The sequence below is a fragment of the Leucoraja erinacea genome, chromosome 20 (assembly GCF_028641065.1).
Source record: "Leucoraja erinacea ecotype New England chromosome 20, Leri_hhj_1, whole genome shotgun sequence".
Lineage (NCBI taxonomy): Eukaryota > Metazoa > Chordata > Chondrichthyes > Rajiformes > Rajidae > Leucoraja > Leucoraja erinaceus.
In genome coordinates, this window is record NC_073396.1 from 10987044 (window position 1) to 11004434 (window position 17391).

General features: G+C 41.9%; 1 protein-coding gene across 4 annotated transcripts in view; it reads left to right on the forward strand.

Annotated features, from left to right (window-relative positions):
• Positions 1–17391, forward strand: part of llgl1 (LLGL scribble cell polarity complex component 1) — an 82021-nt gene that overhangs the window by 24842 nt on the left and 39788 nt on the right. For all 4 annotated transcript variants that reach the window (XM_055651244.1, XM_055651245.1, XM_055651242.1 and 1 more), the window contains exons 3-6: positions 8603–8684; positions 10529–10659; positions 13690–13848; positions 16059–16221. In XM_055651244.1, the coding sequence (XP_055507219.1) occupies positions 8603–8684; positions 10529–10659; positions 13690–13848; positions 16059–16221 (535 nt within the window). The remainder of the gene's footprint in view (positions 1–8602; positions 8685–10528; positions 10660–13689; positions 13849–16058; positions 16222–17391) is intronic.

Sequence of the window (17391 nt, forward strand, 5' to 3'; positions counted from 1 at the left end):
GGACTGACTCTGGACTCTGGTCCTGTCCACGGGGGGGAAATGGAGGAGGACTGGCCAAATTTTTGTGCCTTCCACCGCTGTGGTGGATGTTTGTGTTACATTTTGTGTGTTCTTTATTATTATATCGCTGCTGACAACCCAATCCTTGCCGGGTCACTGCTCGTGCGGTCGACCGGTAGGTGCAGAGAGTAGCTTTGAATGTTTGTCTCTTCGTTGATTGTGTCTCTTTCTTTTTTTTTTAAAAGCTACTGTAATGCGCCCTTTTAAATTGCCCCTCGGGGATGAATAAAGTGCTTGATTGATTGATTGATAAAGAGTACATCTTTGCAGAGGGTGAATGATAGGAAGCTGGACAGAAGAACAAAAACATTGCCATCAGGAGCAGTTAGAAATAACTTGATGTATTGGAGGTAAGGCAAGTGGCCTTCACCTCCGTTCCAATAAGGGAGTTAGATGTGGCCCTTGTGGCTAAGGGGATCGGAGGGTATGGAGAGAAGGCAGGTACGGGATACTGAGTTGGATGATCAGCCATGATCATATTGAATGGCGGTGCAGGCTCGAAGGGCCGAATGGCCTACTCCTGCACCTAATTTCTATGTTTCTAATAAGGATACCTTTGCCTCTACATTGTGGAACTTGGAGTTGAGAGGTGTTAGAACATTGCTGGCCTTATGACCAAAATTCACATTTCATTCCATTCCATCACATCAAACTTAATGTATAAAGTATTATTTAACTGCTTTTGGAAAAACGGGTCATGTTGCCGGGGAACATTTGCAGGGAATGTTCCACTGATGGCTTTAGTTTGAAAGGTTTTAATTAGCCCAGAATGCAGTAGAGTCCTCTTCAAGCCAACTTCGTAATGTTTCAAAAGTAAATATTCTGTACATTCCAGGAATCCTTTGATAGGAAGACACTTGGAACAAATGTCTCTAGTGTTTTTGTAAAAAAATTTTTGATTTTTTTTTCTCTTGTAAAGTGTATAATAGAGTTTTATTTCACTGTAATTAACTGCATATGGTTCCTTGGTGGAGTCGCATTCCTGTAAAAATCCCCCATAATTACCTTTCTCAGAGTATCATGCTGTGTTGCTGTTGGCTGCTCTGCTTTGTTGAGAGACCAATCACTGTGCTTGCCCACTAACAAGGGAACCTAAAAATGCTTCGAATAACATTGTTTGATTAAAAAAAAAGTCTGCTAACAGATTCCAGATGAAGCATAGGATTTGTTTTTAATTGCTTCCCTGCGTTTTTGTTCTCTCTGATGCTGACTCTTGTTGAACCACAGTTCCGGTGTTAGCAAGCATCAGTACATCTCAAGACAAGTCTTCTTATGACTCTTGAGTGTTCGCAAGCAGTTTGAAATCAGATGTGACTGCACCTAATTCTGGTCTTGAGTGCTACCACGTGAGTAGGGGGACTGGCAGAGGGTAGGGGAAAACTGCAGTCCTCACTGCCTTTGTCGTCTTATTTAATGGAAAGCAATTGCAAACATATCATAGATTGACCATTTACAGCTTATGCTGCTTGATCAATAATAACATTACAAGGGATGTTGCTAGGATTTGCAGATTGAATGCTGAGAGGTGGTTTCCTCAATGGGGAAAAGGCATAGAATGAGGTTTAAAAATCTGTAGAATACATTTCTCAACTGAGCAAAACCTGTAATCGAGAGAGTGGATGCGAAGTTTTTGAATACATTCAAGATTGGTTTTGGATAGTAGGAAAGGGAAGTGAGGAATATAGGGTGTGGGCAACAAATTTGACACAATCACAGGATCAGTCCTAATCTAACACTGACTAGCAGAGGACCAGATACAGTGAGGTTAACTGAAGATAAACACAAAAAGCTGGAGTAACTCAGCAGGTCTGGAAGCATCTCTGAAGAAAAGGAATAGGTTATGTTTCATGTCGGAACCCTTCTTCAGACTGAGTGAAAACAGTCAGTCTACAGCAGGGGTCGGCAACCTTGTTCTGCAGAGGGGCCAGGACGCATATCTGAGCAGATGGCGGGCCACATCTATCATGGATACATGGATCCCGCCCCGGATGGCAGGCATCAAATCACGTGTTCACATAGATCCCGCTCCTTCGAGGGTGCCCCTAGTTACGGGCCCTCACGAACATGGTGTACCTACGGACCATTGCCTATTGACAACCCCGATCCCGACAGTGAAGCCCAGGCACAGAAGGTGAGCAGCCGTGCCGGCGGCTTAGCGCAGGGTGCAGTACAGCCAGAGCTCGGCGTTACTCAGTAGCTTGGGTGAGTATTACCCAATGCAATACATTTTGTAATGACACACACTGCAGCTTTTGTATGCTGCTGGTGGAGTGAAGGAATGTTGTAGGATGTCCATCAAGTGGATGCTTTGTCCTGGATGGTGTTGTGCTTCAGAAGAGTTGATGATGCACTTATCCAGGCAAGTGGAATACTCCCGGCTTGTGCCTGGTGGATGGTGGAGATACTTCAGGGTGTCAGGAAGTGAGTAATTTGCTACATCCTATTCAGACCTACATTTGTAACCACAGGTGGTTGGTTCAGTTTAGTTTCTGGTTGGTGGTAAGTCCCAGAATGGTGTTAGTGTGAGACTGATAGATTAGTGTGTACTTAATCATTGCCTTGCATTTTAGTGGTGCATATGTTACTTGTCATTTATCAGCTCATGTTTCATGTTGTCATTCAAGGGGAAAAAAGCTAATCTAAAGTAAAAGGATGCATTAGGGTTAGAACTTTGGTCCGATCATCAACAAGTTCCCAGCACCACTCATCTCTGCAGGCCTAAAGTGCGTTATTTGAGTTGTCACACACATAGTAGGACATCGATAGTTCAGCAAACATCTCCATATCTGACTTTATTACGGAAGGTATTTAATTGAAGCATTTGAAGATGGTTGGGCATGTGGTGTTGCTCGGAAGGACTTGTATGTTGATGCCCTGGGGCAGGTATGATTGTGCAGACAGTCATTCCAATCATTGAAGCTTTGTCCCATTGACACTCATTTACTTCAGTTTTACTCGGGCCTCTAGATGCTGCATTCAAGTGCAGCCTTGAGGTTGAGGCGAGTAACTTTCTTCTTGCCTCTGGAATCCAACTCTTTGGTTCATGTTTGGACCGAGGCAATTATGGAGTCCGCTGCTCTGGGTCTGACGGAAACCAGCTGGACATCAATAAATTTTAGTTGGAAACATGAGATTGCAGATGAAAAAATAAATTTTGGGTTGATTTCCGCAGGTCAAGCAGCATCTATGGGGGGGGGGGGGGGGGGGTTGGTGGTAGGGGGGAAATAGTTGGCCTATCGGTAAAGACTCTGTGCTGATGTAAGGTTTCCCCCCCAAAATGTCAACAATTCCTTCCTATCCCCAGATGCTGCTCAATCCCTTGAATTCCTCCTCTAAATTGTTTCAGTGGATTAGTTAGTTGGAGATTAGATTAAGTTTGAGAACACTGTAGGCAGCAATTTCCATCACTCTGAAGTTAGGAGAGTAGTTGGGTTTTATTGAATTGAATGTGCCCCCTTGTCTTGTGTACAGACATACCTGTGCAAATTTCCATTGTGGGGTAGGTGCCAAAGACTCCACTGGATCAGCTGGGTATAGGTGCTGGCCCTAAAACACAATCAGTGTGCCGCAGGGGTGCTTGGTTGCGTAACTTTTGTATCTAACTTTTTCTTGATATTATATGGTATGAATGAAACTGGCTGGTCACTGTTTTTTATTATTATCAGACACCGGGAGGAAGTTGAGAAGTGCCGAATAGAAGTCTTTAACTAAATATGCACGTTTTTTGTGCAATTTTAAACCTGTAAATCTCAGCTTGAAACATATTCAATGACTGAACAAGCACAGCCATCTTGGGACATGAATTGCAAAGATTTGTAACCCTCTATATGAGAACAAAACTTCAAAAGGTTTCTAAATGTCTGACCTAAATCATGAAGCTATACTCCCTAATTCTGGACTTTTTAGCCAGAGAAACATTTTTCTCATCAATCAGAAGCTAAAGCCATTACAAAATCATGTTTCTGTAGGATCATCTATCATTACTCTTACACCAGCTGACAAAAAAATAATATTATTCTTTCTAATGTAATGTCATAAAGTCACATAAGACGGGCAGTAAGGACAAGCCCTGGGACTACAGGTGGTTGAGCCTGACATCAGTGGAGGACAAGTTTCATTTGGAGGTACAGGGTGGAAACTGGCTCTTCGGCCCATCAAGTCCTCGCCGACCAACGATCAACCGTGCACTAGTTCTATGATATCCCAGTTTTGCATACTGCACACTCGGTGCAATTTATAGAAGCCAATTAACTTACAAACCTGTACTTGTTTGTAATATGGGAAGAGACTGGAGCACCCAGAGAAAACCCATGTGGTCACAGGGGGAACGTACGAATTCCGTACTGACAGCCCACGTAGTCGGGATCGAACCAGAGTCCCCAGTGCTGTAAGGCGGCAATTCTACTGCTGCCCATTGTGCCATCGTTATTGGATTCTTAGAAACATAGCCTACTAGCATTTGAATAGGCATGGACTGTTTAGGTAGTCAGAATGGCTTTATGTTTCATAAATCTGTGGTTTTATTTTTAAGCGGTCACCAAGAGCATTGGTGAGGGAGGGCAATGAACATTGTCTATATGGACTTTGCAAGGTCCGAAGAAGGGTTCCAACCTGAAACACCACCTATCCAAATTCTCCAGAGATGCTGCCTGACTTGCTGAGTTACTCCAGCATTTTGTCTTTTTTGGGCTTCAGCAAGGCTTTTTTCAAGGTCCCGCTGATAGGTTTGCAAGGCTTTTTTCAAGGTCCCGCTGATAGGTTTGTCTGGAAGGTTAGATTGCATGGAATCCAAGGTGAGCTAGTCAATTAGATTGGCTTGGAGGAAGGAGTTAAAGGATAGTTGTGAAGTTGTTTTTTCAGATTAGAGGCCTGTGACCAGTGGTATGCCACAGGGTTGGTGCTGGGTCCTCTGCTAATTGTTACAATAATTATTAATATTAACCTTTTGGATGTAGGTTACACTGTTAAAGCCCTGTCCCACTGTACGAGTTCATTCAAAGAGTTCTCCAGAGTTTGCCCTGATTCAAACTCGGAGATTTACAGTAATGGCCGCTCGTCGGTACTCGGGGCTCTCGTGGACATTTTTCAACATGTTGAAAAAATCTTCACGAGTCTTCCTGAGCTTACTGCGTTTCCCGAGTACCTGCCGTTAGCCTTACGTACCGCTAAGAGATGTCCCCGAGCTCCGACGTACCCGCTACGTTCATTCTACGTGCTTACCACGAGTTTGATTTTTTTTTTAAACTCGGGAGAGCACTTGAATGAAGTCGTACAGTGGGACAGGGCCATTAATAAATTGGCAGATGACACCAAAATAGGTGGGAGAATAGATTGTGAGAAAGGATATCGAAGTTTACAATAGGAACTAGATCACTTGGAAAGGTGGGCCAAGGAATGGCAAATGGGAACTGAGCTCTGACAAGTATGAAATGTTGCACTTTGAATGTCAAACCAGGGCAGGAAATGGTAGTCCTGGAGCATGTTGCAGGACAGAGATCTGGGAGCACAGGTGCATGGTTCCCTAAAAATAGCGAGTCCGGTGGACAGTGTGGTTGAAAAAAGCATTTGGCATATATGTCTTAATTGGGAGAGGTAATGAGCACAAAGGTTGGCACATCATAATGCAGATAATACCAGCTGGTGAGACAGCACATTGGAGTACTGTATGCAGTTTTGATCATCCAGCTATAGGAAGGACGTAACTAAAGCCCCTGTCCCACTTTCCCGAATTACTCACAAATTCTCCGGAGGTTTCCCCTTAATTCAAACTCGGAGAATGTCCGTAGGAGTCCGTAGATATTTCGTAGCGGCTCGTAATGCCAGTTGTAGGTACTCGGGGCATCGGGTAAGTCGGGACATTTTCTTAGCATGTTGAAAAATGTCCACGAGTAAAAAAAATAGCCCCGAGTATCTACGGCTGGCTATTACCGTAATTCTCCGAGTTTGAATCATGGGGAAAACTCGGGAGAATTCATGAGTAACTGGGGACAGTGGGACAGAGTCTTTAGTAGGAAAGCGTACAGAAACGATACTGCAGAATGTCACCTGGGCTTGTGAGCGCGAGTTATAGGGGAAGGTTGAATAGGCTGGGACTTTTTTCTTTGGACATAGGAGGCAGAGGGGTGACCTTATTGAGGTGTACAAGATCAAGTTTCATGGATAAAGTGAATGCTCAGTCTTTTTCTCAGGGTGGAGGGGGAATAGGCATAAGATGAGAGGTGATAGATTTAAGAGGGACTTCAGGGACAATAGTTCCACTTGGAGGGTAGTCCTATTCTGGAATGAACTACCTGACAGGGGAAGCTGCAGAAGCACATTCAATTGTGACTTTTGAAAGGCATTTCGACAAATACATGGATAGGTAGGGTTTAGAGGGTTGTGGGCCAAATGCAGGTAAATGGGACTAGCTTAATATGGTCAGCATGGACAAGGTGGGCCAAAGGGCCATGGCTCTAATTATTTGCTGTGCCTGCTTGCTGATTTTGATTTATGTACAAGGACACCTAAATATATTTGTCCACCAGCATTTAAGAAACTGTATTTCTGTTCTTCCTATCAATGTAATCAATATTTCCTAAACATACTCCATCTAGTTCTCCTTATTTACCCTCGTGGTCATAATCTTAAAAAAAAGCCCAATAGATTTGAAATATATGGGTTTTCACTTTCATAAGAGCTTGTTAATTCTGCTTAATAGTGTTTGTTCTTTTGCTAGCTCCTTAATAGTCAATTCTAGCAATTTCTTGCATAACCTTGCTTCAGTTTTGTAATTCAGTCACACACTTTCTCTGCTTGAATAATGGTATTTTATTAACTTAAAATTAAACTATTTAATTAAAAAAAAAAAACTTTTTGCTGGGTCACAATAAGATATCCACTGCCTCTTTAGCCATCTCTTACAGCCCTAACATTTTGTCCTTCATGTCTGGTGGATTTTGTCAACCTTTAACCCCATTAGTTCTTCCAGCACTCATCACTGATAAAGTTCCCTACTGTAATTATCCCCATGGCTCCATGCTATATTTGGGATGCATTGCTGTACTATATGTGAAGACAGGACAAAGTTGTTAATGAACATCTCAAATAATTCCTCATCCGATTCTCCTCTCAACCTTATTTTATCTGAGTCTGAAGAAGGGTTTCGGCCCGAAACGTTGCCCATTTCCTTCACTCCATAAATGCTGCCTCACCCGCTGAGTTTCTCCAGCATTTTTGTCTACCTTCGATTTTCCAGCATCTACAGTTCCTTCTTAAAAACTTTCAGTTATTGTTGACTTCATTATCTCTTTTTGCGCCCTTGTAAAATTTAATTTATTTTACTAGATGACTCCATTTCAATTTTTCTGTGATCCTTTGGTTTTTAATCATACAATCTTCAGGTTTACTTCAGTTACTTTACACACCATTATAATCCAATACCACTCTCAATTTTAAATAGCTGCTGGTAGAATATTTCCCCATGAAGCTTTTATTTTTGCATGGAATGTAATTTAGACATTTTTAATTTGCATAATTTCTCATCCACTCACCTCATCTAATTTTCTTACTCACGGTGATAGATTTGTACCTACCAAACATGATTATGCAGTTAATATACTTCTATGAAAGGGGAGATCATATATATTTCAAATTTATTGTACCTATCTTAGTTTCAGTTTTGAGTTAACAAATGTAACATGGTGTTAAATATTGTCAATAAATTGATCCAAAGGTAATCATAATTAATCCAGTTTCATTGTATCCCGATCTAAAACAATCTTTTTCCTGGTTGGCCAGCTGCATTTTATTTTAGGAAATTGCTGTGATCCACTTATACCCTGGAGGCAATTTGCTGCGGCTGATTAACCTACCAACCCACATCTGAGATGTGGGGGGAAACCAAGGAGGTCACAGAGAGGACGTACAAATTCCTCACAGTCTGCAGTAGAAGTCAGGATTAAACCTGGAACGCTGGAGCTGTGAGGTGATTGCTCTGTTAGCAGCACCACTGTGCTGTCAAAGGACTTGCTAGTGAAGAAATAACTGCTTTTGCATTTTTACTCTTCGAGATACAATGTGGTAATGGGCCCTTACCGAGTCCGTGCCGACCAGCGATCACCCCTACACGAGTTCCATCCTACACACAAATGTCAATTTACAGAAGCCAATTAACCTACAAACCTGCATGTCTTTGGAAATGTGGGAGGAAACCGGAGCACCCGGTGAAAACCCACGCAGTTACTGGGCAGAACGTACAAACTCCACCCAAACTGTACCTATAGTCGGGATCAAACCCAGATCTTGGTGCTGTAAAGCAGCAACTCTATGGAGCTGGTGTGCTACAATGTTGAGAATTATACTTTGCACTCTGTACCTTTTCTTTTGCTCTACCTATTGTGCTTGATTTTGGTTTGATTGTATTTATGTACAGTATTATCTAAATTGCTTGGATAGTGTGCACAGCAAAGCTTTTCACTGTACCTTGGTGCCAATGAGAATAATGCCAAATCCTATGTTTCATTTAATTATGACAACTGTACTGTTCCTTAACCTATGTTTTAAGCTATGGCGTTCCAGGTGTGGAGTTTACAGGGCTACATAAAGAAACTGGCACAGTGACACAGATGCACTTTCTACATGGACAGGTATGCCAACATTCAGAATTGGGCAAAGAGGGGAAGATGGAGAAGGGAAATGGTATTGTTTAGAGGCTTGCTTTGTATTGTTTGAAGAGTAGGTTCCGTAGTCATTGTGGAGGCTTCAGTGCGATTATGGGGAAAATGGCAGGTGAAATCGAATGTAAATGTGAAATATGCCAACGAACAGGGAAAGTAAGCACCGTTTATGCCAAAATAATAAAGAATGCTGAAGCCAAGATTGACCTGGAGTCATCATAGACCAATACAGAGCAAGAATTGACAAACAATAATATGTAAAATGACACGACGAAGATACTGGATATAAGTTCATTGTTTGAGGTGACCTCCAAAGGATGATAGACAAACAAATGCTGGGATATTTGTATCCAAATGACGATGAACTTTGCTATACTACAGTCCATGCGTGGAATAAACATTTAGCGTGTGGAATAGAGATGTTAGCTTCAAAGTCTACCAGTGAATTAAATAGCGAAGTGCATACTTAAGGTCTTTCCAAGCACATGAACTAGTTTTGTGACAAATGGTTTTTCTAATCCATAACATCCTGGTCTTGAGATGGGTTAATGACAGTGCAGCAGAATACCAAGTTTAGTGCAAAGGTTTGTTTAAGTAATGACACACCATTAATGTAATGGGACAAAACTATCGGTGCTACCAACAGCATCTGGATAAAGTTACATAAACAATGCATAATTATCAATATTGATTTGTGTTTAGAACATGATCATTTCCTGGAGGAACTCTATGGATTTATGTCATTTCTAACTCCGGAGTTTCACTGTTCTCTCAAACAAGACTTGGTGTTGTTGCTAAGTGAATGGCCTGTCATAGTTAAAGTTATGTTTTTAAATGCAGTGTTCCTCCTCTTTATTTATGGGTTGACGTGCTCAAAGAGGATGGTGTGCCGGGTCACTGCCACTATTAACTGCATTCCACTAGCTTGTTCAGTGCTGTGCTTGCTGGCGCATCCACAAACAACATTCACTGTTGCTTCCCCCTCACCTGCATTTCTAATTAGGAATGGGCTCTCCCATGTCCAATTACCAAGGGGCTGATAAGCATCACTGCACGTGAGGCAACTGAGATGGAGATAATCGGGTTAAAAGGGACAGTTCTATTGTTACACCCATAAAGCCTCCAATCAGTCCATTCATTGTCTTTGTAACAGAAATAAAAGTAATTGATGGAAGTACTCAGCAGTCAAAGAGAAAAAAAGTCGTTCAACTTGACAACCCTTCCGCACAGGGGAAAAATGAGAAAATAGGCCTATTTACATTTGCAGAGAAGGGTGATGGATGGTGAGAACAAAGGCATTGTGTAAAATGGACTGGCGATGAAAGCAAGATGAATGGTATTGATTAGAAGAGGCTGCTGATAATGGCAGATGCAAATGTAATCAGAGTTCAGGAGACAGGAGAAGAGTCCTACTGGAAGGGAGATGCAGTGCACAACATTTGTTGAAAATCTGAATTTAAGGAGAATGGTGGGAAAAACAAATGTCATTTTGTTCTATTAATCTCTTCCCTCTTTTCCCTCTTAACATACCAGTTTTCTAAATATTTCCAAGTTCTGAAGAAGGATCGAAGATAGGCACAAAATGCTGGAGTTACAGGCAGCACCTCTGGAGAGAAGGAATGGGTGATGTTTCGGGTCAAGACCCTTCTTCAGGCTCACGGATCATTAACTTGAAGCATTTATTTTGTGTACTTTCTCCTCAGATGCTGCTTGACCTGTTGAATATTTGTTTTTCTTCACATTTCCAGTATCTGTGGCTTTTTCTTTATTGTTCGTCTTTGTAATTCACTCTGTTTGTACCTTTCCCTTGCCAGGGTCGCCTGCTGTCTTTATTGGATGATAATACCATTCACCTGTGGGAGATTAATCAAAAGAACTGCTATTGTTTCCTGGAAGAGGTCCGAACTTTCAGACTTCCTGGGCGGCCTGGATTTGATGGCGCTAAGTACGAAAAATGAATCTTTTGTTTTGGTAAAGTTCGTAACGCGGCCCAAGGAAAGGATTAGCAGATTACTGTTTGTGTGTTGATGGCACATGAGCAAGGTTCTGTTTGAAGTGACAGTCCTATTTTTAGATTAATACTTACATTTATTGTATTGCTTTCTTAAGAATTTCTGCTGGTTGTTCTGAGAAAAAGGCGTTTCAGATGTTGATAGTAACATTGGCAAGAGCGGATGGGAATAATGAATAACATGGCCAAATAGAACTCGGAGACATTGAGATAAGGGGTTTTCAATGTTGGGTTGTGTGGAAAATCGCAACAAAGATTGCTTGTCAATGGACAAAGATTTGGAAGGGAGCAGGGAAAATTGCAAGCTGTTGTATGTTATCAGCAGTACTCTGACAGTGAGGACTTGTTTCCAGCAGGTTTGGCAGAGTCTGAGTAAGAGACACTGAAGTTCCATGCCTGTGCCATGACATGGTTATGGAGAAACTGAGGCACCAGTGTTTGAAGCTTGCTGAAAATGGATAATAATCAGTCTTCAATTTCCTACTATCAATGTCCAAATGATACTGTTATTGTTTGTCATCGATTCCTGGGCAGTGGGCAGGTGCTATAGACCTGCACGGGAAGGTAGGCACTCCCACCCCCACGAGTCCCAGGCAGATGGGGCTCGTCAGCCTGGGAAGGCAGTCCATCTAGGAGAGGGAAAACTCTGATTTAAAACCTCCACTGCCTTATGACCATATCCAGTCATTGAAAAGGCTCCAGGAGTAAACCTCGAGAAAATCCTGAGTCGGCGCCCCTGAGGCATTCGTTGTCTACACCTCGCTCTGGCAGCTCCTCGCTCTGGCAGCAAACTGTAACGGCCCAGCTGTTCCTTTGTATCGATCACCGACGTGAAGAGGGGGGACGTGCTGCATGGGCAACAGCCTGTCCTCCATATGACATCGCCCAGGCTTGCATCCGACCAGGACGCATCACCCATGGTCAGTCATGACTGAGGGGGGCCTACTACTACTGTCTCCGATTTGAGGGTGCAATATATAGTGATGTAATTAAAAATGATTATCAGATGCACTGATACACAAATTGCTGATGGGCAACACTTTGCTCTGTTTCCGTTTGGATCCCAGCCCGGTTGTAGTCAATTTAAAGTCTTTCACGTCCATACTTTTATGTGTTCTATCCCCCAAACAATACTTGATTTGTACAGGTCGATTGAGATTAATTGCATCACAATTGCCTTAGTCGCAGAGCAGATTGTGGGTTAAACATTTAAGACAAGTGCTCTGGATGCTCATCCATTTACCACTTGCTTTCTGTCAAATCTATTAAGTGTCTTGCCTCCACCCTAGCTTTCCAAGTGTTTAGTCCAACTCAGCATAAATACTAAGTCTGTTCTGTGTTTCAATTTTATATTTATTTTTTGCCGTGAATCTAATTTCCCTTGCCCACTCCGCACCCCTCTGCCAATTCAAAGTATTACGCATCATCAAACATTTTATAACTTATCCAAAACACAGTGCTGCTTTTTAAACAAAACCTGCTGTGCCTTGAGCTGCTTTCAGTTGGAAACTGGCTGCTGAACTCTTTTATGAAATATACAATGATGTAATATTTTTACTTGTTCACAATTCCTCTTGTGTGAAACTGCATTACAGCATCCTTCAGCTAGTTCAATTCATTCCATGTGTTATCAATCAACAACTGAGAGCACCGGGTACCCGGAAGGGTGTTGCCTGATCCTAAAGTCTGCCTGCAATGCTAGAGATTTTTATTCCAGCATTAAATTTGCATCCAGCTAAACTAATCAAGCGTTACAATATCGGCAACACCGAACGATGAGGAACATTGTCCAGGTATATCCTGGACCTTAAAGTAGGGAAGATCCAATCTGGTTTATTACCAACCCATCACTCGGCTCTGCAATCAACCAAGTGAAGGTGTCACTAACTTGACTTTCAGTTGGTACTTGTATCTGCTCACTGACGACAGTTGCTGTTTGCTGGGACATTTTATTTCTAGTTTGCATTCCAGCCTTTGATCCAAACATGAATGAAAAAGCCGAATTTGAGCGAGAGGGCAAGACATCAAGACAGCATTTGACCAAGTATGACATTCAGAAATCAAACGGAATGCATTGACAATTATCGGAAAATACCATCCACTGGTTTGAGTCTTGCCTAGAATAAAGGAAGGTGGTCATTGAGGTTATGAGAAACGGGTGTAAGAGTTGACACTAGCACAGATGTGCCTGAAGAAGGGTGCTGACCCAAAACATCACCTATACATCATCCCCCCCCCCCCCCACAAATGCAACCTGACCTGCTGAATTACTCCCACAATCTTGTGCTTTACTCAAGATTCTAGCATCTGCAGTTCCTTGTGTCAGCCATGATATTGAGTTGAAGTAGGCTTGAGGTCTGGTGGTCTATTCTTGTTGCTATTTTTGTGTGTTCTTAATGCGATTGGTGGTAAATCATCTCAGCCAATGAACTTATTAAGAGTAGTTTCCTCAGCCCAATTATCTTCAGTTTCACATTAGGGTAGAAGATGTATTTATGTTAGTGTAATAAAGAATCGGGCACTGTATAGAGGTGGGCAAAGGTATTTACATGTAGTTGAATGGGTTGATTCTCGTGCAGTTGTTTTCATGTTTGGCTTATTTAGCATGAAATGAGGGAATTACAGATCATGGAAATCTACAGCTATTTGTATACATTGCATCTTTTACAGTGAATTTACCATCCGGTGAGGTCTACCTTTAGTTAAAGGAGAGAGATTTCCAATTGGCATGGGTCGCTGTTGATCCCCACCCTAGTGTTCTATTGTTTCTGTCATAGATGAGAACTCGAGAATACTCTTTTTCTTTTCCTGTTGTTGCTGGTAACTAAATTGGACAAATTTAATGTTGGGATATTGATGCTCTTAATAACATTTTTCTAAAATGTTGAAAAATTAGTGGGATTAATTGTTTGCTATTGACAGATTACCAGCACGCTAAAATGTCATTATTTTCTTCTAATACAGCGCTCCTCCCAGCATTACTAGAATTACTGTGATCATGTTGAAGTCTTGCTCCAAATTGGCATGTTTAGGGACAGAAGGCGGAGGTGTGTACTTCCTAGAATTGCCCTCAATGCAGCTGTTGGATGACAGAACTCTCCTTCAGGATGAGGTCCTCCAAGGGTAAGTATTTACTCTGGGCTGATATAAACTCTAACGTGGTTGAATGAATGGTAAGCTGATTTCTTCCCCCCTCTGATTCCACCAATACTGTGAAAATTTGGCCTCCTGGGAAGTTTCTATCCCTTTTCTCCCCTTTTCATTTGGGGAGAAAAGCGTTAGAAAGGAAGAAGTGGGTTACATTAATTTTCTTTACGCTGCCTGTATTTTTGAATGAGCTTGGAAATTGGTTTATTCTGCGGGAATGAGCAGGAAAAATTAATCTGCCTCCCTCATCTAGCTCCATATGCCCGTCATCTTTCCACTCCTCCTTGGTCCACCAACCACTTCTCGCTTCTGTCCTCGCCGCATTTCCTCTCCTCTACACTGACTATCTCCACTCAATCCTGATGCAGGGGCTTGACCCGAAATGTCAACCATTTCTTTTTACCCACATGCTGCTCAACCCGCTGAGTTCCTCCAGCAAATTGGTTATTGTTAGCAACAACATTCTAGCATTCTGCAATCTTCTGCACAAGGCCATTAACTCTGTCGTTTGTTGTGTAGCTGGGAATGTGAATGAATACTTTTATTTCTGGAGCAGCGGACTATTTCTGAAACAAAAGATTAAATAATCGGTAACTATATTTGGTTTCTTATTTCAAATGCTGCCCTCATGAGACCTCATCGTATTAAGACCCACTTCAGTTGGCTGTAATTTGTACTCTTTTCCCCCTGGTGAGATAAAAAGAAGCTTCATCTCCTGGTGGGAAAGTAACCAATATTGAAATCCCTGGAGGACGCTGGCAAAATGCTTCAGTATGGAGTGTGTAGTCAACTAGGCAAATTATTACAGATATAAAGGTTTACTGAGTCCTTTGCTTTATAATATGTCGATGTTTCTTAATGATTGTAATGCAGACAACATTGTCTGAAGAAGGGTCTCGACCCAAAACGTCACCCATTCCTTCTCTCTAGAGATGCTGCCTGTCCCGCTGAGTTACTCCAGCTTTTTGTATCTGTCTATTGTTCCTCCTGCCAGTGAGAGATGTGTCACAACTTGTCTTTCACAATATTTCAAATGCACTGTTTTAATCATCCTGCACCTGCTTCAACTGTGAAATCATCATGTTGGGCATTCTTAGCTTTTCTCCTTTTGGGCATTTTTTTCCACTTTTCCAAGCCATGTGATACCTAGAGGTCAAATAATCTTTGTTCATGCAGATAGCCTCTGATCCTTGTTTTGTTTTTGGCAGTAACGACTTAGTCTTAGACTTAGATGATACCTACTTGTTCCAATAAACTTTCATTAATGTTTTTTTTTTAAGTAACACATGCTTGTGCCACAATTACTTCTGTTTACCATCCCCTTGTGTTGAATGGTACAACTTCCTGCCCCAGCCTTTTGAATTGACAGAAATTAAGCCATAAAGTGTGACCTTTGAAGTTTTATCACATCTGGTGCTTTGCTACCGATAACCACTATGTAAACTTTCCAGAGTCTGGTTGATGCACCATTTACCTCGCTGGGTTTGTGAATCGAGTTTTATCATGCAGGCACCTTAAAGGATTGTGTATTTTGCTATTTCCTAAAATGTTTTGATTCATTGATTGGATAACTTATGGTGAAGTAGGAATTGTGTGAGAATATTACATGTAGTACTAAAATATATATTTCAGCTCCTGAATTCAAGGAATAAATTTATCTGAACGAATAGTAGTGTGAATGTATAAATGCTCAACAAGAAACTGACCACACTAAAATTTGGGAGGTAATTTCATGTGAACTTTGGCAAATGTTCCTGCCAAATTACTTTGAATTGGCTTGTTGTAGGGTTTCACTATTTTATAACTAAATGTTATGCCATTGTGGAAGTGGCAGCCTATTGTAGGGTGATAATGTTGTGTATGTTGTGTATTTGGAGTAGCAGGCTAATCTACATGCAGTGTTTACTCCACCCAGAGCCCATACTGAAGTGCAACATGTGTTTAGTGCAGCTTTTACATGCAAATGTAAACTTTACTTGAAATCGTAATAATGCTGCTGAAAATAGACACACAATGCTGGAGTAAGTCAGCAGATCAGGCAGCATCTCTGTAGAAAAGGAATCGGTGATGTTTTGGGTCGAGACCCTTTTTTTGCTGAAACAGACTGCTTGTGCAGGGGATCTGGTGTTGGTCGAGTTGCCTTGTTTCTTTGCGGCATGGTAGTAATTTCCTGCTTTGCTGTTCAGTGTTCCAGATGATTACAGATGTGGGAAAGCTCTGGGGCCCGTTGAATCTCTCCAGGAAGATCCTGCTGATCCAGACAAGATACTGATAGGCTACAGCAGAGGCTTGGTGCTCCTTTGGGTCCAGAGCACTCGACAAGTGGAGAACCTGTTTCTAAGCAACCAGGTACCGAGGGGAATGGCAGCACCGAGAGTGCCCACATGACACTTGATTGTGAAATTCAATGTTATAGTTGAGCCTGGTGCCAACCTTTTGCGCAAGCAGTGTTTATAATGTAATCTGGCAAAACCTTCAAGATTTGAACCTCCTGAAGTATAACCCACTCAAGACTAGTTTACCCATCACTTCTCTTTATGTCCTTTCTTTGACTCTTTAATCCGGTAGAATCCAGAATATGGAGAATTGTGTTCAAATGCCTCTGCTGTTTTTCCCTTGTCTCTTCATAAATCACTAGAAATATGGACCTTTGTGTGTTGTCACACTGGCACACCCATGTGTTCATTTGCTTTGCTACATCGTTGCTAACTGAGTTTTAGACCATCTCGGTCATGACCTGGATTTCCTTTTCTTAAATCTCTACAACTTGTTTTATTTTCAAGATGCACCTCGAGGCATTGCTTGTCATTCCCTTGCTTCTCATTCCATGCATCAATGACTCTTTTGTTGCCATTTCCTGCTCTTGGTTTAAAATGAAAGATGCAGTTTATAATTTGTTTCTAAATTCTACTTTCCTTTAACTGAATTGCCCATTTGTTTTCTGCCTTGCCTCAACCTCTCTCAATTTATGGAGATATCCACGGACTCTCAACTAATTTAATTGCACTATCAATACTACTTTCCCCACCTTCTCCCCAGAGGAACAGCAGGTTTCCCGTGTCCTTGCCTTCCATCGCTTATCCTTATAAACATATGTGATCAAGCATTATAGATGTATAGACAATAGGTGCAGGAGTAGGCCATTCGGCCCTTCGAGCCAGCACTGCCATTCAATGTGATCATGGCTGATCACAATCAGTCCCCTGTTCCTGCCTTCTCCCCATATCCCTTGATTCCGCTAGCACTAAGAGCTCCATCTAACTCTCTTTTGAATGCATCCAGTGAATCTGCCTCCACTGCTTTCTGAGGCAAAGATTTCCACAAATTCTCAACTCTCTGCATGAAAAAGATTTTCCTTATCCCAGTTCTAAATGGCCTGCCCCTTATTCTTAAACTCTGGCCCCTAGTTCTAGACTTCCCCCAACATCGGGAACATGTTTCCTGCATCTAGCGTGTTCAATCCCTTAATAGTTTTATGTGTTTCTATAAGACACCCTCTCATCCTTCTAAATTCCAGTG